General features: G+C 46.6%; 1 protein-coding gene across 1 annotated transcript in view; it reads right to left on the bottom strand.

The window, feature by feature from the left end:
* Positions 1-24457, bottom strand: part of Nrg2 (neuregulin 2) — a 181680-nt gene extending 157223 nt beyond the window's left edge. Inside the window, exon 1 of the mRNA XM_036204530.1 lies at positions 23475-24457. Coding sequence (XP_036060423.1) covers positions 23475-24183 — 709 coding nt within the window. The 5' untranslated portion in view covers positions 24184-24457. The remainder of the gene's footprint in view (positions 1-23474) is intronic.
* Positions 24458-27014: the final 2557 nt, after the last annotated feature.

Below are 27014 nucleotides of genomic sequence, written 5' to 3' on the forward strand. Positions count from 1 at the left end.
GCATGCAGTAGAGACAGCTGTGTTAGTGGAAGAACAGCCTTCATCCTTCTCATGGTGACATGAAGGGAGGACAGACAGACAGACAGACAGACTGACAGGGAAGTGTCAGCCTGCCACTGCCTAGTCAACTACCCCACAGTTCCCAATGACTGGGCTCTAGAGCCATGTCTCTGACTCGCTGTCTCATGGACAGTGACTCCAGGACCGGACTTCATAAGCATCTCCTTGCCTGACCTGCAAAATCAGCCCTTGTGTATAAAGATTGAAGAGGGACAAGTGCATGCCAAGGTGACAGGAAGCAGAACATCCAAACACAAAGCCTGCCAAATCCAAGCACTTGACTCCTGCAGATCTAAACCAACATCCCTGCTCAGCTCGGGCCTTCTCTACCCCGTCTGTTCTTCTCTTCCACTCCAAGGAAAGAGGCACTCCTTCCTCAGCCCACAGAGGGGCAGTTCTCTCACTCCCAGGGCCAGCGTTCCTATCAAAGTCTGCAGGGACTATCAGCAGAGAAGCTAAATTGCACAGGAAGAAGAGAGAAGGAGCCCATTGAGAACACTGCCTCCCAGGTCCCTATCATTCCCAATCCCCCCAACATCAGGGAAGACAGAAGGAGAGGAGAAGGCAGGGCACCACAGGGAGGTGATAAGTAACACTTAGCAGGCTGCCTATAATAAGCAAATGACATAATAGAAATAAACACAGCTCTGGGGAGAGGTGCTGCCAATGCAGCCCTCACAGGCTCAGGGGCTCAAGGGAGTCACGCTGGGCTAGAAACCCGGTTATTTCTAGGGCACCATGCTGCATCTGACCTGAATCAGGAGCCACTAGAAGCAGGGCCACAGAAGGCCCAGAGTCTGCAAAACACAGCACAGCTCCAACCAGCAGGCCTTGGGAACCTTCCTGTTCCCACAGTCGGAAAATGCAAAGAAAGAAACCATAGAACCCGTTAGAAAACCACACCCAGCCATCCTCATTATAGCGAGAAATAGCCCAGTGCTCAGAAAGAGCTAATCATCTACTTGCGACTTGTTTGCACACTCATTCTTCCTAGAAAGTGGGGCTTCAGAACTGCTCCACTGCTTATAACTAGAAAAACCAGCCAGGAACTCACCCGTTCTGGGCCTGAAGTTCCTAGATGTACAATTGGGAAGGGCAAGCCCACCTCCCGGTTGTTGTGAGAACCAAATGAATTAACTGACATCTGTGAAGTGATTGTCTGTCCGTGATAGTGCCCCTCTCAGCAGAACCCACTGACCTGAGAGCTCGCCATCCCTTCGGCTGGGAGGGGATTTTGAGATAGAGTCTCACTGTCCATAAATATCCCTAGCTACCCTGAAACTTCCTTAGGGGGCGGGGGAGTGGGTGGGGAGGGACGGGGAGCCATGTTGCATGGGTGGTGGGTGGTCAGAGGACAACCTTTCCTTCCCTCTACCATGTGGTTTCTTGGCATCAATCTCTGGTCACCAGGCTCGGTAGCAAATGCCTTTACCCACTGAATCATTCCCTTGCCCTAGAACTCACTTTGTGGTCCACGCTGGTTTGGAATTTGCAGTAACCCTCCTGTCTCTGCCTCCTGAGTGAATGTTGGGATTCAGGAGTGTGCCACCATACCGCTTAACATTCTTTTTTTGTTTGTTTATTTGTTTGTTTGTTTGTTTGTTTGACACAGGGTTTCTCTGCATAACAGTCTTGGCTGTCCTGGCACTCACTTGTAGACCAGGCTGGCCTCAAACTCACTGAGATCCTCCTGTTTCTGCCTCCTGAGTGCTGGGATTAAAGGCGTGTGCCACCATCGCCTGGCAGCTTAACATTCTTAATTATAAATTCTGTGTTTCTAGATAGAAGGAGGGAGGCAAATATGTCAGAAGGCACTGGCCAGATATCTGAAATGGAAAGTCTACACCCAGTCAATGGGAAACCTAACTGGTAAGAACTGGTCCCTAGTAAGAGGCTCTGGATTTGTATTGGCATCTGAGAGCTTTTAAAAGGTAAAAGAAAGCCGGGGGCGGTGGTGGCACACACCTTTAATCCCAGCACTGGGAGGCAGAGGCAGGGGGATCTCATTGAGTTCGAGGCCAGCCTGGTCTACAAAGCAAGTTCCAGGAAAGGTGCAAAGCTACACAGAGAAACCCTGTCTCGAAAAACCAAAAAAAAAAAAAAAAAAAAAGTAAAAGAAAACAAGAGCAGATTACAGATTATTCTTTAAAAGAAGCTGCATAGAAAGCTAGCTGGTTGTCCAGTCACTTAGGATGTTGATATTCGGAACTTACTGGACAGGGTGAGGAATCTAGCTCCCCAATAACACCCAGAGCCGTAAATAGTCAAACCCAGGATGATAAAGTTACCTGTCATCAAACTGCATTATGCCTTCCATTTCTAGTAGGACAGAGAAAATGACACTAAAATTGCCAATAGAGACTGAAAAAATCAATATCCAGAGTGTGTTCCGAGATCAGGACATTTGATGTACAAGCCAACATTTTGCTTCCACAACATATTGCAAGACACTCAAAAGCAGACTGGATTCCATACTTACAGGGCAGCAGAAGCCTCCCGAAGCATTTTTAGTGAGATTTCTGCTCGCTAAGTGTGAAGTAAAATAGCTTTCAGTGATGGAAAGGAAGGACAATTTCCATGTATAGCCCATTGCCTCTGAGAACAAAGGCATCTTAGTCCATCCCACGCCCCCAATGTCAATTGCAAGGCACACAGACAGACTTTGGAGATGCCAACTTCGTGGGGGAGGGGGCCTTGAATTCATCTTCGAGCCAGTGAAACAAGATGCACCTGCCCAAGGAAATATTATTCTACCCCCAAACTCCTGCTCTGTGGCCTTGCCCTTGAAGGTCCTGGCTGAGGGACTGTGAACAGGTTATGCAAAAGACCCTGTCAGAGTGCTCCCCTTAGTCAGTGGCTATGAAGATCATGGGTGTGCTTGGATACGGCACTTTGCGATTGTCTAGCTCCTTCACAGACATTACCTCCTCTGATCCTCCCAAGCTCCCTGTCAGGGAAGCAAAGCAAATATTGTTAGTCCTATTGGACAGTTAGGAAAACAGGCTCAAGAGAGTCAGTCAATAGGCTCTGAACCAATGACATGAGCATGCGCTGGTGTTTTGCCAAGTCCTGGAGTCTAGACAGAAGGGCACTAAGATTCCTAAATATAGAGGGGGCAAGCTCAGTGAGAACGTCATGTACCCCCAGGAGGCTGAAGACCCCCAAAAAGGGAAGACTGGGAGGCAGAAGCGGCCTCCCAGTTCAGCATATGACCGAACATCAACCCAGAAGCCACAGGCCTTACTATAGGGACAGAAAGTTCATGTTAACATAAGAATAGTATTGTCATATATCTGTACGCACAAAACGGAAGGCTCCTCCCCTCTCTCAGCTCTCCTTCCTCCATCCTTCTGGTGTCCTCTATCCTGACACCATTCTCTGAATCCTTTGTGTGCCTTGAAATCCCGTCACTCAGGCTCCTGCTTCTCCATCAAGGGGTCTCAGCCCTCCCACTTCCTGCATTCCCAGCTCACACTTCCTGTTGCAGGCTAACTAACGCCAAGTCCCATCCTAGTTCACATGGACAGAGTAGGGTGCTGAGTCAGGTGCTATACTAAGTCCTAGTCCCCAAATAAGTTTTGAACCCCGCCTCCCCCCAAAAAAAAACCACCATGATTTTATTCAGGATTTTGTGTCTACTAGGAATGTTCTTTCCCTACCACCAACTACGCAAATTCCCCTTGACCCATCTCTCATGGTTTTTCTATATCCCACCTCCTTCTCCCTTAAGCCTCTTCTGATAGCCCTACCTGGATATGTAACTGCTCTCCCTCTCTCTTAACTGCTACCCTCCTTTGTAGTACACAACTTAGTATGCTTCAGCAGGGTTTGACAGATGCCACCCTGTTCACTTCCTGTGAAGGGCTGTACATGCGGAAGCATTCGGCTAACAACTATTTAACCCCTTGTGGACTCTTCATACACCTGAGTCTTCCATCAACAAGAGGGGGCACAGCATAGATGGCCTGGCTTCAGAATCCTGCTCTACTATGTACACTGGTCTTGGAAAATGACTAACATTTCTATACTTGACTTTCTACCTTTGTAATAAAGAGGATAGTAACAATAGTCATTCCTCACGGCTATTATGAGTTATCTTTTATAAAGTGATTTGAATGGTGTCAAGAATGTAACGAATATCACATACGTATTTATTAAGTAAATAAAGTCATTGCCAAACCCATCATTTCCCCCATAAAATTCCCTTTCCTTATAACTGTTCCATTTTTGTTAATGGATCTATTATTACTTCCAGCTTTCCAAAATCAGAACTTTGACTTTTTTTTTTTTTTTTTAAATCTCCTTTGTGTCTGCTGCCCAGCTCATGCTCAAATCTCTGGGGTTCTGGAAAGGAAATATCTGCCAGGAGTGGTGGCACACACCTTTAATCCTGGCACTCAGAAGGCAGAGGCAGGCAGATCTCTGTAGGGCTGAAGCCAGCCTGGTCTTCATAGGGAATTCCCGGATAGCCAGGATTACATATAGAGAGACCTTGTCTTGAAAAAGAGAAAAAGAAAAAAAAAAGAGGGGTGGTGGTATCTAATTTACTCATGGCTTCAAGAACTTTATAACTTTCTGTTTAATCTCCAGGACACAGTACCAGTCTGCTTGGAATTGTATGTACAAAGCATCTCCAAGCATTCCTTTCTCTGTATCATACCTCGACCCAAGAATCCACAACGGTGCCTATCACCTTCAGAGCCAGGTCTAAATTCCTTTGTCAGTCCCTAAAGACCGTCTTTAATCTGGTCCTACCCCGCTGTCTTAATCTTATCTCTATCTTCACTTCAACCACATTAACCTCCTCCTGGTCTTGTACAGGTATCTTACTGTCTCCACTTCCGTTGGCAGGGTTCTTTCGGGCAGCCCTCGCCCATCCTCCTAAGCCCCTCCCACTGCCCCTTCTCCAAGGCGAGCTCCCTCCTCACAGACTTTCCTGCTGTTTTCGCACTTCAGCTTCCCTGAATTCTACTTCGTGCCACTGCTGTACCTTGTGCTTTTATGCTACTTTATTAGTCTGATATCCCCAAGTAGACTTTAAACCTCTCAAAACTGAGAAATGCAAATTCTTGATCCCTCCTCCCTACCACCCCCACCCCCACCCCATATCCTTCAGAGAAACAGCAATCAAGGAGAAAAACAGAAAACAAAACACCTCCTAGGCTAAACAGTATTTGATTTAGAACTTGCCTCTGCCTTCCCCTTGGAGGCAGGAACCGCATACCTACCTAGCCCGTTCCTATATGCTGTGATCACAGATGGCGTGGCACCTCTACCTGGGGGGATTTGCTATAGCCAAAAAGCCTGTTCTTTCTGTGACAAACGCCAACAATCCCTGTAATCTAGCTGCCATATGGTTCACTCAGCCCCGTAGCAAAATCAGTTTCTCAGGAACATCAGAGAGATCAGACAGGCTAACTCTCCTGTCTAGAGAGTACAAGGAGGTCACCTTGAGCTGGCCCTAGCAGAAATGCAACCTTCAAGGACGAACCAAAGGCCAACTCGACGCATATCCAACGTCCTCGGAAACACACGTCCCCAGAATCTACCCTTTCTCTAGAATCCAGCCTCATGGACCTGGCAAATGCCCTCTTTGCACACTCTCGAGACCCCCCTAGATGATCCGCAGCAGGCAAGGACAGAGAGAGGTGCTCTGCCTTCGCCATGTGCAGAGAGCAGCCAAAGTCAGAGTTTAATTTCTGTTTCCATAGTGTCTAGTCCTGAGGGCTGCATGCAGACAGAGTAAATCAGTCTTATCATGGAGCCGGCTGTCCCAATTTAGGAGGGACTGTCCCCACTTCCTGATCAACTATTTGTCATTTCCCCATTCCCCCTCCTTTGTGGATTCTGAAGGCAGGAGGAGGTCAGGCCCCCATTATCTTCCTAAATTGCCCCAACCCTTCCCATGCAATTATCACAGACTCATGGAGGCTGCTTGTGTTTGATACTCAGAATGGAATAAGCCTGGAATCAAAAAATGCAGCATTCCAGATATCCAGAGTATCTCCCAGCCTAGGATTTTGCTAAAATTTTCAAGGAAAAACAATAAGCCCATGTGGGCTCTATTTTGGTACCATGCCACTTACCTAATTGGCTTAAAACACTCTCTTCCCCAGTTCTCACAGCTGAAGAAGGAGCCACGATTTGTCTGCTGAAAACAAAGCCTGGCGTGTGAGTACAACCTGCACAAGGTCACACGGAATTCGGTGGCTGAGACGGGGCCCAGGGAGGCAGGTGTCTGGGAGCTGTCATTTAAAAACAAACCTGTCAGGGCCCGAGGAGCCTCCTCTTCCTCAACTAAGGACCTGTAGCCTGGTGCCCAAAAGTAAGATGCTGCCACTTCTGATGGCCGGATCCAGATTGCAAATCTGCCATCCACTTGCTACCCAGCCCCCACCCCCGCCCTCGCGCCCACCCCGTCCACACCCCCCCACACACACCTCTGTAGTGAATCAGGAAGGGCATAGTCTCAAGAGGACTGGAGAAATCACTTGTGCTGAATGAGCCTTCTGTCACCTTGGACGGCATTGTCCTCTCTCCCTCCTCACTCCACCCCCAAGGCCTCAGCTGTATCACTCATCCTAGCCTCAAGTGTGCTTCCTGTTCAGCGCCCTGAGTAGCCAGGACCACAGGGATTCAGGTGATTTGGACCAGCTTCCTTGGGTGGGAAAAAATGTAGGTGCCCCACAGAGGGACATCCTCCATTTTCACCTCAACTCATACTTACTGAGCTCCTATGTATAGCATCACCATGAAGGACGCAGTGGTATACAAAACCAGGAAGTTATTATTGCCCCTGGATAAAGTTAAGATGCTGCTCATAGGAGCTAATAAAAAAGAACCTAAAACATATATCAGAGACTTGGTGCTTAGTAATAGTATAAAGAACAGCTACAATGATGGAGGGGAAAAAATCTACCACTTTGTAACTTTCATTGAAAGTGACTTTCTCAACTGATGAGAAAGAGATCTACTAACATCATCTGTCACCCTACGCCCATCTCCTTCCACGTGCGTGAGGTTTACGTGCACGGTTCTAAGCCTAAGGTAAAATTCTAAGGGGACTCTTTAAGTCACCAAGCAGTTGTTAAGACATCTTAAGGCACAAAAAGCAAGATACAATGCACCCTTAGCTGCAGCCCCAGCTTGCACCAAAGAAGCCCACAGTGCAGAGAACACACACCGCCTTCCTCTCCTCACAGTATGGAGAAGCCGTGAACTGCTATAGACTTGAAAATGCTGTGAGGTGCTTTAGATCCGAGCTGGGCATGGGTGTGGAAGCTAGGAGCTGACTGAACAGGGAGAGATGCACCCAGCCACAGGAACAGAAAGAGCAGAGCCCCCAATCCAAAAGGAAAGAAAGAAAAAACAACACACAATTTAGAATTCTCAAGCGGTACACGTTGGCTGTAACAGCTCAAGGGTAAAAGAATGAGCTAGAGGGTTAGGGAGGTAGGAGCTAAATTGTGGAAGCCCTGCATGCCCTATGGAGAAGATTTACTTTATTCCATAGACAGTGTGAAGAGGTTATTTAAGATTTCTGGGTTGGAAAGAGAGATCTTATTTTAGAAAGCAAATTCTAACAATAGGTAGTAGACAGGGGAAGAAGAGACAAGGCATTCTGCTTGTAGCTCTAATGGCAATCTGGATGAGATATGATACCCAGCTAGAACATCGAGATTAACAACTGTACTGAGGGTACCCCTCAGACCTAAAAACTGTCATGAGTTGTCAATGGGTTGCATTCAGGGGATGGGTGTGAAAAGGAAGTCACATATGATTCTGATGTTTGCAGAACTTGATAGATATTGTTGTGGAAGGTGAAGGTATCCTAAACACAATAAGATATGATAAGAATCCGCTGGGCTCAACTGAAGACCTCCAAAAGATCAAAGGTAATATCTTCAAGAAACTTCAGACAGACAAAAAGGTCCATCTAGATTTTTAGGATGTGTCTCACTTCTTCCCAGAATAGGAATCCCACTAATCTGAAAAGCACTGTCCACCCCACCCTTACCCGCCCACCCAGCTGCCTCACCAGGTGCTCAAAGTAGAAAACAGTTTATCTTGATAAGACTTATAGGTGGTGCACACCTTTAACCCTAGCACTGGGGAGGCAGAGCCAGGCGGATCTGAGGCCAGCCTGGTCTACAGAGTGAGATCCAGGACAGCCAGGGCTACACAGGGTTTCACACAAAAAGGTGATTTTAAAATGCAAGCACTGCTTGTTTTTAAAGTGTCACATATAGTGACACTTTAAAGAGACCCAGGACAGGCACCAAAACTACACAGAGAAACCCTGTCTTGAAAAACCAAAAACCAAAAAAAAAAAAAAAAAAAAAAATTAAGGATTATAGTTTTGTTTTTGTTTTTTTGTTTTTTCCTGTTTTTGTTTGTTTGTTTGTTTGTTTGTTTTTTCTGATACAGTGGTCTACAGCAATACTTCTGGAAAGCCACATACACTAGGGGAGGATCGTATCAACAGGAATGCTATCAGCCTTGACAGAAAAGGGACAGGCTGCAGGAATGACTTAGTTGCAAACACAGTTGACATTTGTGGAGAAAGACGGCATGGGCAGAACCAGACGCCCGTGGGGTAGAACCATAACAGCGGGAGTCACTCCAGGTGCCAGGGCTGTGCTCAGACGTCAGCTGCACAGCAGAGCTGCTCTTCAACTAGAGGCAGATGCTCTCTTTCCTAAACGGAGACACCTACTCTAGGGAGAAGAGAAAGACATGACCGCTGCAGGCGACGCCGAGACTGAACAGGAACCCAGACCAGGAGAAATCCATTCGCGGGACAATCGGCAAAATCAGAATGAAATCCGCAGGTTAGTTAACAGCATTGCATCAGTACCGTCAACTTCTTGGCTTGATCGTTTCCGTTGTTTAATCGTTGTATAATTTGAGGAAGCTGGGCAAAGGATATTTGTGGATATTCTATGTGCTTGCAAAGACTTACTTCTTGTAAGTCTGAAATTATTTCAGAACTTAGAATGACAAATGAAGCCATTTTAGAGCTGGGAATGGTGGTGCACATCTGCAATCTCGGCACTCAGAAAGCTAGCACAGGCGGACAGTGAGTCTGAGACCCTGCCTGAAAGAGAAGAGTGAGTTTGCAGGGCGGTGGTGGCGCATGGCTTTAATCCCAGCACTCGGGAGGCAGAGGCAAGTGGATCTCTGTGAGTTTGAGGCCAGCCTGGTCTACAGGACGAGATTAAGGACAGCCAGGGCTACACAGGGTTTCACAAAAAGAGAGATTTTAAAATGCAAGCACTGCTTGTTTCAAGTGCTACATACAGTGGTGATCCTCTACCTATCCCAGCACTGTATTCGGGTACAGAAGTGACACTTGTCTTTCTAGTCCCCAGCCTTTAGATCGAGAAGAACAGCACTAAATTTAGTTGCCGAGGAGCTGCATAACAGGAATCCTATCCACACCTGGACCTTATTTGCATAATGAGACTTGGACCCTGAGAATAAATGAGATTGTGGTAGGGAAGGTCTTGGGTGGAGGTGACTATATTTGATGCATGGGAGTATGGCATCTGTGCCAGGTGGCAGGCTGTAATGTCCATACATCCTCTGAAACACCTTCCGTCTAGAGACAGAGTGTATGTCCCCTACACTTGGATCCAGAAGAGGTTAGTCATCCTTTTCTACTAAGCGGAATCTTGCAGGTGTGATATATGAGCACACAGCTCTGCTCTCCTGTGCAGCTAGGAAACTGAGGCCTGGTCCCTTCTAACCAAGCTCCTCAAGCCCCAGAGCTGACAGGCAGTATATATGACCAATAACTGGTACTGGCTTAATTGCCGCAGTGTCAGATAACCAAAACAGTTTGCCAGGGATAGTCAGAAACCCAGAACCAAACAATATGAAGAGACTCCCCACACTGGATGTTTTCCTTAAGCAGGTGTTGACTTAAGCACTTCCCATGGAGTAGCTCACCAGGGCCCATCACAAATCCTTGAGATAGCTATTACTATTGGCTCTATTTTATAACGAAGGGACCTGAGGTTAATTAATTTGCCCCAGGTAATACAGCTATGGAGTCACAGAGTAGGATGCACTCAGTTGACTGAAAAATCAGTTGTAGAGCACGTGCGCAGTTCACCCATTGCCAGGGAGAGAAGAAACCTTCAAAACTGGTGACACACATGGAGAAGAGACCAAGGACAGACCCTCAGATAGCTGACCCTTCCAAGGTGGACAACAGAAGTAGATCCCATGACTGGGATGATCTGAGAAGGCAGGAGAGGGAGAGAAAGCATGTAAGGACCTCAGAAAAACCAAAACCTTTGTTATCATTGCGGATGCTCATGGCAGGATCCACAAACCAGCTCAACTTTTAAGGACAACCAGACCAACTGCAAGCCAGCGTGAAACTCCTCCGCCAAACTCATAATTTAGTTTCAAAGGATAGTCATCTCTGGACCACAGAATCAGAGTCAGGTCCGCTGAGTTACTCTCTGTTGCCAGGGCAACACTATCCCTTCTCCATTTTCCTCTTGCAATCACCACACTCACCTCTTCTCTGGAATGATCAGTTTAATTTCAGGGATGAAAAAAGTAAGCTCTCTCTCCCTCTCTTTGTGGTTTGTTTGTTTGTTGTTAAACAGGGTCTCACTGTGTAGCTCTGGCTGGCCTGGGACTCACTCTGTAGACCTGGCTGGCTTCAAATTCACAGAGATCCACCTGCCTCTGCCTCTCAAGTGCTGAGATTAAAGGCATGCATCACTGTGCCTGCTATAAGGTACTGGGGATTGAACCTACAGCCTCAGTGATACCAGGCAATGAGCCACACCCCCAGCTAAAATCCTCTTACTTCAAAAATTGTGGCTCATGACCTTGGTTGGCTCAGTGAGGAGCACTGAACTCCCTGGTGCTCTTCAAAACCAGCTGTTTTCCTTTACAAGAAGCTCCTCAAATGCACTGACGTTTTAAGGATTTCTCCACAGAGTTGCTTCTAAGACCAACACTTGAAACTTTCACTTCTGTCCAACAGGCTCTGGGCCTAAGGAAGATCATTCACCAAAGACCCCGAACCCAGTGTCACTACCCAGAAGAAACAGAAATGGAATAAAGGGAGAAGCAGAGGTGATGTTGGCCAAGGTGGAGACCGTATTCCCTCTCCCGCCATTCTCCTCTGGCCTGCTGTCTGCTGAGTACACACCACAAACACAAATGGCAGGAACTACTCAGGAAATTTCCATGGGAGAATGGAGACTACCTTCCCCTCCTGGGGTCACCGGTATGGTACGGGATGTCTCCTCCAACCTACATTCCCAGCAACAAAGGGTTGCATCAGAGGTGGTGATGTCTTGCTGTGCCCAGAAGGCAGAAGCACAGCCTCCAGATCAGGATGCATTTCTCTCAGGTTGGGTTCTCATGGACGATGTGTGAAGCTTCTCCAAGAATGTCTCTCCCATCCTTCTAGGTCCCACTTGAGAGGAACCAGCTTCTCCAGAAGGGTGAGTAAAGGAAGCAGAGTTCCTGCTGAACAGTCTTTCTTAAGTCCTGAGCTTGTCGAACAGAAGTAAAAGATAAAAGGATGTTCGTGGCTTTAGAGTATCTCGGTGTAGGCGTCACTTAAAGCTTTAGTGACCAAAGTGTGCTGGGATCCAGAGCTTCAGGACTTCCCAGTGTTGGCCTGAACCACCTAGCCTAAGCCCTGGAGGTGCCGTCTGGGAGGGATCAATGTCAGTATCTGGTCAAGACAAAATAATATGCATGCCACTAAGAGGCCAACAGAGTGTCAGTCACTAGAGATGCAGGCAGATCCGCCACACACACAGCTCCTCCCACCCCAGGCCTTAATCCCACCTTCCGAAAGAGACTGAGATCTAAAGTCCCAGAAAGGGTTGGGGACTTCACCGAAGAAATCTCTGGATTTATTTTCTGCTGTTTGGTTACGGGGGCTGAGGAATAGCTGTTGTGTTTGTGAGAAAATCAGAAGGACTGAGCAGGAAGGTAGGCGATGAAGGAGCTCTTAGCATCAGGTAAGGGCGGGGGAGGTAAGTGAAACCCGTGAGAAGAAACCAGCACACACCTGTAAGTCAGCAGGCAGACTGCGGCAGGAGGATTGACAGTTCTAGGCCTGCTTAAGCTACTTAGGAACATCAGGTCTAAAACAAAACAAAACAAAACAAAACAAAAAAACAAAACAAAACAAAAAACAAAAAACAAACAAACAACACCTAAAACTAAAACTTAGCTAATTAATTAAATAAAACAGACAGACAGATAGGCAGGCAGGTGCCTTTGGAATCCCCTGCACCCTTACATGGCAGTATATAAACCCTCCTAGTCTCTAAATCCACACAGAGCCAACCAGACGAGGCTGGTGCTTGTGAAGCTGGTCTAAATGAGCATAGGAAGTGACACACTGAGATTCTGTACCCCCGGCCCCAGGTCCCAGTGGAAGAGACCACAGTTGAAAGAAGGCTGGATTCCAGAGCTTCCTGCGAGGTCAAGACCAGTGGTCCTCAGAACTTGGTGCTGTGCTGGAAGAGAGTTCCCCTTAAAGAAACCACCAATTCCCCATCATTTCCCATGCAAGACTTCAACCAAGCAGACAGAGAGCATGCTTCACCCAGGAAATGGAGAAGGGATACCCAAGGAGAAACATTAATAAGACACATAGGTAATATGCTCCTCTTTAAAATCAAAAGATGGCTCTAAGAAACTATGGTTTCCAGAAGCCCCCAAGTTGCCTACTGAGTTTAAAAATAAAAAAAGGTACAGTAGACTATGAATTTAGGCTCTCAATTTACTATGGAAGTAGTGCCTGGCCATGCCTCTTGACACACATCCCAAAGCACAAGCACACAAGCACCACTAGACACTCCTGTGGGAGACCAGGGTGGAGAATATTTGGAAAGCTCAGGTGGCAAGAGAAAGTGGTAGATCTCCCAAAATGCCAACTAACCAAGTCAGAAAGGACACTCAAGCCAAAAGATTGCCATAGGTGAAGAAAACTGCCAATAGAGAATTCTACAGTTTGGGGGTGGGGATGGGAGGCTGCTTGCAAGAATATGAAGAAACTAGCCAGGCATGGTGGTGCACACCTGTAAACCCCTGGAAGACAGAAGTGGGAGGCTTGACGCAAGCATGGGGGCAGCCTGGTACCCACACAGTGAGTTCCAGGCTAGACAGAGCTACACGGTGAGAACCGGCCATGATGATGCTGTGAGGAGACTGTGGGCTTCCCAGAAAAGCACTGAACTGAAAGATGGCTGAGGGCCAAAGGGCTGCCCTTGTGGAGACAGCTGGAGATGTTTTCCAGAGTGTTCTGCTCCCTTGGCCTGGACTCTCGTCATCTGAGTAGTTTCAAAATGTGTCTAGGCCAAAACGCAAATGGGCAGAGATGTGTCAGTAAGCGATGCTGGTGATGAGTATTAAGACTGCAAGAATAAGACCTGAATAATTCTTCAGGATGTGTGGCCAGCCGAGGCCCCCCTACGTTAACGGTACCCAACAGAAAAAGAACTTAAGCGAGAAGTCTTGACCTGTAAGTATCTAAGAAGCAAAGTTTTGTACTTCCATCAGATTCTACACATCAATTAACAAGTTAATTAGAATAAAATTAAATGCACAGACGCTAAAACTGTCACCTGTGACACGACCTCATTACTCCTCTGACTATGGGCAGCCATCAGAGCTGTCCCAACTTAGGCCTGAAGGAGCCTGTCCCTACACCTTGGAACCCCAAATCAAATCAGGGTGAGTTGGGGACCCTGCTTGGAAAAGTCCAGAAGCGTTCAGCCATGTCCCAGGATCTTTCAGCAACTCCTCCTGACAGCTGTAAAATGTAAGCTACAATGTGCTGCAGTCAAAGCATGGACCTGGCGGGGCGACAACAGTTCATTCACCCCGGTACATGATGAGATGTTTGGAGACATGCTGACAAGCCTGGATCTTAGACTTCTTTGTGAAACAGAGAAAAACAGTGTTTACCACAGATGTCCCCCAAAAGTGACCACAACATACTCACAAGCCCATCGAGATCTGTAGCATATTCGGGCCCTCCATCAGATGAGCACCCATGCCCAGGGACTCTTATGGGCTACCCTAAAACAAGACCACCCCCACACAAACCTGCCTTCCTCTCAATATGCCACACAAATCCAGCCCAGTAATTTCTCAAGCTCAGATTAATAGAAACATCTGGGTGGAAACTATAGTTTTGTGTACACTTCCCCCTATTCAGCACACTTCTAGGACTTGAAATTTTTATTTACTCACCCCTCCTGTTTACATTGGTCTAGGTTAAGAAGAAGAAGAAGAAGAAGAAGTATTTGGTCAGGCTTCCTAGCACGCACCTTTAACCTCAGCACTTTGAAGGCAGAGGCATACTGATTTCTGTGAGTTCAAAGTCAACCCGGTCAACATAGGGGAGGTCTAGGCTAGCCAGGGCCACATAGGGAGAGCCATGGAAGAAGAAAAAGAAGAGGAGGAGGAGTGGCATGTTACATTTTATGTGCACCATCTCTTTTAATATTCATAGCGATCCTATTAAATGACCACCATTCCCACTTTATGGGGAACTAAGACACAGAAAGTAACTTGCCCAGCACCTCCCATCTGAAATACATAAAAGACGGTTTCCAAGCCCAGGTCCACCTGACCGGGAGACTGAAGCCCTAGGTCATTACACTGTATTTAGTAGGATTTTCTGGTTTTACAGGAAGGGCATTTTTTTCAGAAAGCTCATCTACCATCATAATTAGCAGTGAAAGTCTGGATGTTTTCCTTCATGAATAGAAAAGGCTGGCTGCTCTCAGCACTCCAATTCAACATTGTACTTGGCAGCCCTAGCTGGTGCAATAAGGAAAGAAAAAGAAAGAAATGGCAAACAGAAAGGAAAAATTGAACTTTTTTTGCTGACAACATAATCATGTGCATAGAAAGTTCCAACCAATCCAAAAAAGAAAAGCGTTATTGGCACCAAAAAAAAAAAAAAAAAAAGTGAATTTATTAGGGTCACAGGATATAAAATCAACATTAAAAATGGAAGGGTAGGGGTTACAGCTCAGTGGTAGCATGGCTGTCTAGCATTCACGAAGGCCTGGCTTTTAGTCTCCATCATCACACTCAAAGAGAATTGCTATTTAATATTCTGTCAGCCCTCCACATCTGTGTACGGTTTAGCTATGTCTGTGATAGCTGCTTCTGTAAAGAATGCATGCAAGCTTTCATCTTGTCATTACTTCCTAAGCAATGCAAGTCAACAACTCTTTACACAGCTTTTACATCATATTAGGTATTATAAGTAATCTAGAGATGACTCCAGGAGTGTATGTATAGGTTATATACAAACACTAGAGCATTCATAAGGGATTTGAGCGCTTACAGATTTGGGTATTAATGAAGGGTCATGGAGCTGGTGTCCCTTAGATACTAAGAGACAAATGAGCAAGTGGACAATAAATTAATTTGGTTAATAATAGTTAATAATACCATCCCAAGCATGAAACACATTAAATTTGACAAAATTTATACAAGCCACATTGCCACATTCATGGATAATCAAACACTACCAAGATGGTTTTCGTTTGTTTGTTTTAGACAGGGTATGTCTACATAGCCCTGTATATCATGGAACTCACTCAGGCTAACCTTAAACTCAGAGAAATCTGCCTGCCTCTGCCTTCAGAATGCTGGGATTAAAGTTGTGTGCCACTATGACTGGCACACGTTGTTTTGGGTTTTGTCTTTCTAATTTCTTAGCCTGCATGCTTCTCTGTGTACCACTTGTGTGTGCCTGGTGCCCATGGAGGCCAGAAGAGGGAGTCAGATACTCTGGAACTGGAGTCATAGCTGGTTATGAGCCACCCTGTGGGTACTGGGAATCGAACCTGTGTCCTTTAGAAGGGCAGCCAGTGCTCCTAACAGCTGAGCCATCTCTCCAGCCCACCAAATTGTTTTTAAACTAAGACTTCAAAGGCTGCTTACATAATTAAGAACAGGGAACTATCACCCCAGTCTACCTTTCTAAGCTCCTTAATTATTTCTTTCCTGTCTTTTTGCCAACCATAGTCATGGCCTTCTACTACTGAGAATGCTGCTCTCTGCGCAGAATTGATTTGAATTAACTGATTCATCTCTCTTTATCCTCAAACCACTCCCACCTCATCTAGCTCTCACTTTTGGAATCACATCTCAAACTGCTCCAAGACATTTCTTAAATTCTCTAACAGATATGGCCGTCTTTCCCTTTATGATGCTCCTCAACCCTCCCCTCCGAGCACTGTGTGGTCCTCAGCTACACTTCATATAGTCTAAGTTACAGATGCATACTTCAGAACTGAAAATCCACCACCAACAGGATCTGTAGCCAATTTGTTGAAATCAGCATCGAAAGGATAAACAATTTTAAAATTCCCTTTAAATAACAAAACCTGGGGGACACAAATCCATTGCTGTTACAACAGAATTAAATGCTGCCCTGATGGTTGCACAGGCTGGGTTAGGTATTTAGCTATGTGGTGACCTTCCTTTCATTCAATTCTGAGTTAGTTCATTTTGGTTTGGTTAGATGGGCCAATACCAAGATCAAGGCCAAGTAAAACATCCCAGCCTAATGGAGAAGGACAGTCCATTCTCAGTCTTCATAAACCAGACCAAGAGGAAGGTGGGGAGCAGTGTCCTTAGGGCAGGGTAGAGAATTCATGAATGATTTAAATTAAACAAACAAACAAACAAAAAAACAAAGGAGTTTGCATCCAGAAAGAGCATAGAGGGTAACTTGAGTGTCATTGTCCTGGCAGGGGTCTGTATTGCTAGTAGACAGAGAAACCCTGGGGATACCTGTGCCTCTGCCCTTCTGGAAACATCTGCAAGGGGAAGTGAAATGTCAAGCACTTCTCTCCCACCTCAGGAGGCTAGCAGCACAGCCATGTCCTGAGCAGAGACTTGCAGAAGTACCAGCTTTGGAGAAGCTGTACCTCTGTCCCAGAAAAGGTCCCTGGAGAGGTATTTGGCTCTCACTGCATATACAGAGTAGGAGGGGAATGTGACTGTAGATTGAGCTCATATGCCACACTCTCCTTGAAGCAACTAGCTGGGGAAAAAGTCCTGGCTTTAGCTTCATTTCCTAATTATCAAAAGCATCACAGCTGACTGGCAGCAACTGACTTCAATCAGTGCAATTCGTCTTTTGACCCTAGATTGGCAAAAGCTTCCCAGATCTTCGCCTGGGTTCTAGCGTGTCTTCTTCATGTTATTCTAATGCCCTCTGATTGTCCTCCATGTCTGCCCAACTTTTTATAGCCCTTGCATGGCACTCTAGCTCAGCAAGATTAATCAGTGTACGTTGTTATTTTCTTACCCTTATTAGTTAGCTAATTTGTTTATTTGGTGTATGTATGTGCCTGCCATTGTGAGTGCATGGAAGTCTGAGGACAGTTTGCAGAAGTCAATTCTCTTCTTTCACCATGTACATTCGAGAGATCAAACTCAGGTGGTCAGCCTTGACAGCAAGCTCATTCACTCACTGAGTCAGCTTGCCAGTTAGGCCTGTGTATTGTTATTATTGAAAGAGTCTACTTTAACTTCATAAAAAGACTAGACATTTCAGCAAAGAGTGAGTTTGAGATGTTTGGGTGGATTAACTGGGCATTTTGACAACATGACTTCCCCTTTAGCATGTTTAATTATCATGTTTAACAGACATCCTTACAGTTTATGATGACACTTTCAAAACAAAATTCTCTCCTAGCGATGACTTGAGCCCTGCCACTCAAGGGAAAAATCAGCAGATCATGTAAGGATTTTATTTGGAATTGACATTCTCTTTTGTAATCTTATTTTTTTTTATCTCCCACCACCACCACTGGAAAGGAAAAAGGTGGTGTTCAGTTTTAAATTTTAAGTGTTCAGGATGCTTTGTCATCAAAACTAATTGTAAACATGAAAGAGACATTTTCAGCTTTGTCATGATATCGTACTTTCACAATCAACTCAACTGCTTCACTCAATTTTCTGGAGTTGCCTACATCATCCCTTGAAACTCATAAACTAGATTTATTTCTGTGTACAGATTCTAAAAAGTAAATGGGATGAGAGGCTTAATTCACTAGAAACAGGGAAGAAAATAACACTCATTTCACATCCATCTAGCCAACCAAACTCAAGATTGGATGGGAGCATATCTTTAGTAAAATTTATACTAACAACATTTTAACCTTTGAAAAAGAAAAACCCAAGAATATGATGTTAAAAATTTCACAGGGTGCTGGGCATGTAGCCAGGGCTGCATAGTGAGACCATGTCTCAAAAAAAGGAAGAGAAATTTTAAAAAGTCTTCACAGACTGATATTGACGCCACCATTCCTTTCCCATGTCAATATTTAAAACACCAAATGCCACTAAGCCAACTCAGGGGATGGAGTCCCACTGTTTAGATATTTGCAGATTTACTTTCCTCCTCTACTTACCCGAAAGGCATTTCCCTGATCCTCTCAAACATTCTAATCCTTCTCCTCAGTGAACGTCCTAGCAGTTCTCAGGTAACTAAATCCCTCTAGAATCATCAACATACAAGCCTGGTCAAATTCTTCACAGATATGGAATCTTGAAATTCTTCACACAGGGACTCTGCTGAGTACCTGTGGACAGAGTCTCAGCCTCACTTTCAGAGACAAGCCTTTGGGTGGCTATCTTGAGCATCCCAATAAAGACTCACAAAGTCCACTGTTATGGAGAATATATGTTACATATACAGTTGTTGTTTTTAACAGCACACTAGGTAGCCTTGGCTGGCTGGAACTCACCATGCTGGGATTGAAGGCATGCACCACCAGGCCTGGCCATGGAATGTTTTAATGGCAAAGCATCTGAAAACTGAGTTGAGATTTTAGTTTCTTATCCGAGGATTATGTTTGTGAGGTAAGGTGTGGGTAAGTGGAAAAGAAAGATCTTTGACTAGATAACTTGACATAGAGAAGGATTCAGGCTCGATGGCAGTGGCACACACCTTTAATCCCAGTACTCGGGAGGCAGAGCCAGGCAGATCTCTGTGAGTTCGAGGCCAGCCTGGTCTACAGAGCAAGATCCAGAACAGGTACCAAAACTACACAGAGAAACCCTGTCTCGGGGGAAAAAAAAAAAGAAAGAAAAAAAGGAAGGAAGGAAGGAAGGAAAGAAAGAAGAAAGAAAGAAAGAAAGAAAGAAAGAAAGAAAGAAAGAAAGAAAGAAAGAAAAGTTCAACACTATGAAAAAATTCTTTTTAGGGAAAGACACATTTCAAAACTAAACTATTTTTACAATTGCTTTGAAGCAGGTTAGCTGAGGGCATGACAAAGAAGGGGGAAACTTGCACTCTATATTCTAATGTACTTGCTGAATTTTGAGCCATAAAAATAGGTTCCTTATACAAAAATATAAGAGCAGCTTCATTTTAAAAATAAGCTGTTACTAGAGAATTAAATTTTAAAGCCCTGGTAATAAAGGATGGTAAGAAGGCTACAAATGCATTGATTAGGAACTAAGAGGAAGTTAGTCATTTAGACTGTTAATCAGACTCAAGAGATCCCAAAACATTTGCTAATCAAATTAATATTTTTATTTGCATTTAAATTTGGGAAGGGGTGTGGTAGCCTCCCTCCTCCCCACCCCCACCCCCAACCCTAGAGAGCATCTTCTTCAGCAAGACCTTTCTTCCCTACCTCTCAGATCCCATCAATCACCACAGTGATTAAGCAGCTTGTGGCCAAGTACTCTAATTGATAAGGGCTCTTTTGGAGCAGGAAGAAGAAAAAAAGAAAAGAAAATGGGTTCCTATGGTGACAGGTAAAGGCTATCATCAAACTCAGCTTTCCCCCGCACAAAACTTGGTGTCACAGATCAGAAAGCTAAGATTGTTTCAACATGAATCTGGGGGTGCCTTTTATGAACTTGACTTCATCCACTCAAAAGAGTGTCTAAGTTAGACATAGTAGCGAACCCTGCGGGGGCAGGGATGAGGATCTCAAAGATAAGATGTTATTTCTGTCCCACAAATTGCACTCTGCAAAGGAAAGCAACCAACCAAGAAATAATGGCATTAGGGTGGCAATTCAGTCGCTGAACCTATAACCAATTCCCAGGGACTGGTCAGCTTCTAATCTGGTTTCACTTTCCCATCTTCAAGCTGCAGCACAGCTGGCTTCCCAGCTGGCTGGGGAAGAAACGATTCTGCAAACAAACAGTGTTTTAAAAATATGCGGCCACTTTTGCTATACTGAGTTCTGTGAACCACCTTCCTCTAATATGTGAATCTGGGTACCAGATTGGTTTCAAAGTCCCCAGAAGCACACCTCACACTGGAGAACCACAAGTCAGCAAGTTCCAAAAGAAGCTGCTGCCTTCTTTCCTGTTGTCCCCTGAACATATTCAATTAGGAAATGGCTTAAAAACATTTATCTGAGAAAGGAACAAGATGGGCTGTGATTACACCAAATACTTGTGAGCATCTCTTACTGTAGAGCACTATGCAAATAGGACAAGCTTGCAGAGTGGCAGTTACATCGTCCCTAATAAGGCCTTTGTATCTCCCCATCTCCTTTCCACAGAAGGCTCAGAAAACATTTCCATACATGCAAATTTCTTAGAAATGCAAAGATTTTACTCTTTACCACTAGAGGTAGTTATTTTTGATTAAATGCTATACATCAGATCTACAAAAGATGCCCCTTTGGTTAGGCATGGCTCTTCCAGACAGACCCCTAGCTACCACTCTACCTTAGATCCCAGACTCTCAGACCACACTTCACAGTTGCAACTAGCCATTATGAGGACCTTTTAGAAGGGATCCGGGATGATCCTTGGGTCGATGTGACTGAGGAATGTGCTTTTAAGCACAATATATCCTTCCATATGGCACATCACGGTTAAGTCCCCTCCCCAAACATAGTTTCTAGAAGACCTCTCCAGGAACCACACCTCTGGAGCCCAGACAGCTCAGAGCTGAAACTGCCTGAACAAAGTAACAATTCAACCCTAGTTGCTCAATATAACCGCTACAATGACAGTTTCCAAGTGCCAGCTTCCCTATTTTGCAATGGGCAAATCTGCTCCAAGGAGAGAATGTTCCCAATGACCCTGTGGCCCACAGGGCTTTCTTTAGAATAGAAAACAGAAAATGAATGTGTTAGCTATTTCCTGCTGAGCACAGGGAAGGTGTTGTGGTTAGGCTGATTTTGTTTCCTCATTTAATATGCCATTACAGCACATGTTTTCTTTAACTGCATAGTAGAAAATAAGAAAATATAGTTTATATTCTTCTGTCATATTATCTCCAATTCCATAAGTCTCCTCTCACAAAAAATGCCCTTTAGTTTCTAATCCTCTTATGTAAAGCTTCTCTGATGCCTATCTGTACACTATCATCCCAGGCATTTTTTTTTAATTCTAAAATATTTGCTGCCATACTCATTCCTGCTCCTCGATAATTTATGATGTGTGAGGGCCTTCCCTTTACAAGTGATTGCAGCCCTAAATTTATCTCTGCAGGAACTATACTACACATAAATAATACGAGATGCCCATAGTCTAAAAGTAGAGTATATTTATGACCTCAAATCTCTCATGATCTCTGTATGCAACTGTTGAAACTATTACATGCTCACTCAAACAACCAAGGTGCAAGGAAGGAGACACTGTAGGGACAAAGGGCAAGGGGAGCCTGTTGTGATAGTGGTTGACAATAGCTATCAGTCCTCAGTGACCCTGAGGAGGGGGTCGTGTGCACACATACACTGTGCATATTCAGAAGCAATTCACCGAGAACCCAAACAAAAGCTGTCCTTGGACAAGGTTCAATACATGTTTTTACTATCTACTTCCTACTGCACAATACAGTTAGTTCCACAATTCCCCAAGGGATCTCAGATAAAATACTTAATAGAATTAAAAGAGAGAGAGAGAGAGAAATTCTTAGCTGGTCTCAACTTGTCATCATAAAACTTTTCAGAGCATAAAACCCAAATTAAAAAGCAGGCAATGGTATTGCTTAGAATAATATCCGAACCGTAAACTGCCCTCATTCCCCAGTTTTTCCTCTCCATGGTAAAACACTTTCAAGATTCTTCTCATTAAAGTGATCAGGGTTTAGCACAGTGCTTAGATACACTCCCACAACTAACTGCCTAAAATTTGTCTCTTAGAGGAGCAGGGGAGGGAAGCTTCCAAAAGCCAAAGGCATTGATTGCTCTAGAAAGATAAAAGCAGATTTTCCAACTAGCTGTTACTCATATATATTTTTTTTCTGCTCAAACCTGTCTACACTACCCAGGTTCAGTCAATAAACTGGTAAATACACCCACTTTTATGAGAGTTCAGGAGATCGATCACAATTCAGGGATCTAACAGTCCTGAATTACGCTAAACACCGCAGATTCAGCCTTTTAAAAAAATATCTTATTGAGAAATCAGTGGGACTTGGAGACAACAAGAAAAAGCTGCTAAAGTATCATTTCTCTGACTCCCGAATGGGAGCCTTCACCCTGGGGCCGCACAGATGTGCAGGCTTGCGTTTCGTGTATAATCACCAGCATTCCTGCACAGCACCCAGTATTGTGAAGATAGATGCGGTCAATACCTCCCGCCAGGAAGATGTTAGAGCTGAACTTCAAACATTCAGCAAAAGCAAGTTACTCTCTCACCACCACCACCACCACCACCACCACCACCACCACCACGACCAGGTGAGATACTTCACAAACTGTTAAAAGAGCGTCTGCTCGCTGGTTCTGGGGGTGAAGAAGGGAAGGCTGGGCTACTCTCTTAGCAAAGACAGGCGAAGCACGACGGAGGGGGTGGGGGGAGCCCAGAGCCACACGGAGAACGGAAAACAGTAGCAGAAAAAGTCCAACTCTGCCTGCGCCAGCGGTGTGGATGAGCAGAGCAACGAGAGGAGGGAGGGGGCGGGGGCGATCATTCCCTAGGAGAACTTGTAAGCGGAGGCCTTCACAGCCTGGGAGTCTGCCCAGCTGCTCCTGTAGACCCTGCCAGCCTGGCCAAGGCAGGCCCCCGGGAGCGGAGCGGGCGAGGCCTCTGAGGGTCACTCCTGACTCACTGAGCCTCAGGCCAGCGCCGCCCGGACCTCACCGTTTTCCCTTCCGCTACTGGGCTATGATGGCAGCTTTCCAGCCCCACATGCCATACATCAGCCGCAGATCCCTGTTGGCACAGGCCAGCGCCTCCCCACCAGCTCTCGCCCCTAGCGCACACTTTGAGCCTGATTCTCCTTCCCCCCAAACCCACACCCTCACCCACCCGCGACCGGCGCCCTGTCCAGGGGCGGCCCCACCCCCCGGCGGCCGAGCGCGGCCAGGCCTGGGCACCTGCGGCACCTCTCCGCCCCACCCCCATCCTCCACCACCTCCCTCCTCCCCCCCCCCTTCCTCCAGCAGAAGGAGGGGGCGACTCACCGCAGTCAGTGCACAGGATCTTGCCCACCTCTTTCTTGATGTTTTTGCCGTTAGGGTCGACCGGGGCAAAGGCCGTCTTAAAAACTAAGGGCTGCTCAGTGGGCTCCAGGAAAAAGATGTAGCGCTGGTTCCTTTCGAGCGGCACACAGGAGCCCACGCTGATCACCTGCTCGCGCTGCAGCCCCCCGCTCCGGAGCGGCCACTTGTCCAGCACCTTCACCAGCGCCACCCGACCCGAGGCGGGCGGCTCGCGGGTGCTGTTAGAGCTGGAGCCGCCTGCCGGGGCCAGTCCCTGTACCTTGCCCTCCACCACCACGGGTGCCTTGTACGCCTGGTCCTGCACCGACTTGAGGCTGGGCGAGTAGCAGGCGAGCGACACACCGAAGAGCAGCATCGAGAAGCCGGGGGCCGGGTCGCGCCTCATGCCGCCGGCGGCTGCGGCTCGCGAGCGGGCGGCGGCTCTCGGGGTTGCGGGGCTGCGGGGCTGCGGCTGTGGCTGCGGCCGCGGCTCTGGGGGCGCAGCGGGACGGAAGATGCTGCTGCTGCCGCTGTTGCTCTTGCTGCCGCTGCTCTCGCTGCTGCTGCTGCTGCTGCTGCTGCTGCTGCTTCTGCTGCTGCTGCTGCTGCTGTCGCTGTCGCTGTAGCTGTAGCTGCTGCACCGAGCCTTCTCCAGTGGCGGCGGCAGCGCTGAGCAGCAAACCTGCCGCATCTGGCCAGGCCATTTGGGGGGCTCCGCCGCTCAGCCGCCGCCGCCTTGGGAGGGGAAACAGAGCCCTCTGGAAAACCGGAAACAGCGTAACGTTAGCGCCTCGAAGCCCTCCACCGGCAGCCCGGGGAGGTGGCCCAGCCAGGGCAGGGGACAGGCGGCAAGTGGGCCGCGATGCGCAGCCCGGCGCAGCGCAGCGCTCCCTCCCTGCGCGCCAGGACTTGGAGGAGGATGCGGAGGATGGGACGCCCGCCCACTTGCTCTCTCGCGCCCCCTCTATCACCGGACCAAGTCAGGAGCGTGGCTTCTGCAGGGGAAGCTTGGAACTGCACTGCTTTAGTGCCCGCCTTCAGCCCGCAGGGGCGCGGGAGGAATCGTGCCACCCTTTGCTCTTGGGATTTATAGGCATGACAGTGGGGTTTAGCGCCGTGAGGAGAGGGTGGAGAAACGAAGAGGCTACTGATAGCATCCCAGGAACAGGGGTGTAGGACACAGGGCGTGCCCCTGCCTTCAGTCCTAGGCTGTATCAGGGAGGTAACTAGGGCCGGGATGGAGCGCCTGCTTCTTGCCTCCAGGGCGATCTTCTTCCCTAAGAGGACCCTGGAAACAGCCCCCCCTCCCGCCCCCAAGAGTCCACCTGCTCGACCCTGCCACCGCCTGGTGACCGCTGGATATTCGAGCTGAGATAGTCCCACATTTTTAAAGGAGCAGGGCTACAAGGAGTCCTGTCTCCAGAGGTAATGACTGGAAGTGGATCCAGCCGCCCAAACTTAGGGTTTTCTCCAGTTGTCAAGGGGAACCAGGCTGCACGTTATACAACCCCATTTCCTTTTTAAAAATCAGCTCCCTAAGTGGGGGTTGGGGGCGCTCTTGGGAGCCAGTTTAGAACCAGAGCCTGTCGGGGCCAGAGAAGGCTCCATGGAAATGGTTTTTGTAATCTGGTGCTTGCAAAAGCCAGTGTCTAATACAAACATGTATTCCACAATCCACGCTTTTATCAGTGGGTGCCCAGGAAGTCTTCCATAGGCTGATGGTATTCTTGATGGATGTCAAACTCAGAAATGCTAGTGAAGCCCTCAGAGAATTTGTTTGCTGCTGGAAATTAGCCCAAGGATGACTAAGTTGGGCAAGGACAGCTCTTGGGGTCGAGGAGAAGCGGGGTACTGGGCCCTTGGTTCTCTTAAGTGACACTTCAAACTGAATATCCAAAACCAATAGCAGTATGTCTCCCAACTGACTCCAAATTCCCTCTATTTCTAAATGGTAACACTTTATACTTGGGAACCAACCCATTCTGATAAGTCCCTAGTCTCCATCGACCATTCAGTCACCAAGCCCTGTAGCTCTACCTTTAAAAACCTCTAGCCCATCTCCTTCCTCTCCAAATGCTACCAACACCTTAGGCCAAAGTCCTCATTGTCAATCAACTGAACCCAGCCAAGCTTCCCAAGCTTCCTAATGGTACTCACACCGTTTGTCTCATCACACACTTCCAGTTAGACCGCAGCCAGTGAGCTTTCTAAAAGTCAAGTGAAAGGATGTAGCTATACCCATGAGTAGAAGCCAAAAAGAGCAGAAGCCAAACTTTTCAGGGGCTCCTTCTGTGTCACTAGCCTGGTAGTTGATTCTTTGCCTTAAAACAGTCTGGGCTACTCTTGCTTTTCTTTCCTTAAGGCTCAGGCCAACAGTATACCCTCTCCCCGCCTCCACACACAAATGCATATTCATCACCACTCTGATTAACACATACACCCCGGACGGAATTAATCCCATCCTCCGGTGTTGTATATGTTCCTTGCAAATTCACTGTTACAGTATTGACTTCACAGGACTTTCCAGCAGCTGCAATGCCAAGGTCTATGCTCTGTGAGACTTTGGATCCCTATTACAGCCAACACATAAAACTCAATCAGCAAATCTTCAGTTAAGGAAAGAGGAAAAGAGGGGACTGAAGATTAGTATTCTTTTTTTGTTTTGTTTTGTTTCTGAGACAGGGTTTTCACTGTGTAGCCTTGGCTGTCCCAGAACTCACTCTGTAGACCAGGCTGGCCTCAAACTCACAGAGATCCATTTGCCTCTGCCTCCTAAATGCTGGCATTAAAGTCATGCACCACCACCTCTGGGCCGAATATTCTTTTTTTTAAATTTATTTTTATAATTACATGTGTGAGATGAGGGTACATGCTCCTGAACGCAGGTGCCTGAAGAGGCTTATCCCTGATATAATACTGAGAATTTAACCTGGGGTCTCTGTAAGAGCAGTACATTCTCTTAACTGCTGAACCATCTCCCCAGCCCCAAGATCAGTACTCTTAAAGGCCTCAAGTCAGTCTTCACAGTCCCTTCCTTCAGTCACAGATACCATAAATCACAAACCATTGCTATAGAGAGGATGGCTAACTTTTCTCAATGAAAAGGAGAGTTCCAGAGAGACAAAGAGACTTCAGAGCACATGCAGCAGCAGCAGCAGTTCAATCTTTTGTTTCTGGGGGCCAGAGAAATAAATAGCTTGTACTCTGAGGTCGAGAGCTGGATTTTTTCAACCAGTTTTGTAAATGACTATGAGTTCATTTTACTTTCTAGTCCCCAGTTTCCTCATCAGAGTAGTGGAGAAAATAATAGGACATACTTCATACTGCTATGTTTACATACTTATTCAATAAATAATCAATTTACCATGCCTTTGTGCCAAACAACAAGCCACAGCCCTTCGCTCCTAGATATACTGAGAAAAGCTAAATCAACAACGTTCCAGCTCTCAAAGCTTAGTCTGGCTGGAGGAACACAGCAAACAAGTAGTGAAATCAGTAACTAATTCCTTATAGTGATCAGTA

This window comes from Onychomys torridus, chromosome 13, assembly GCF_903995425.1.
Source record: "Onychomys torridus chromosome 13, mOncTor1.1, whole genome shotgun sequence".
In the NCBI taxonomy this organism is placed as follows: domain Eukaryota; kingdom Metazoa; phylum Chordata; class Mammalia; order Rodentia; family Cricetidae; genus Onychomys; species Onychomys torridus.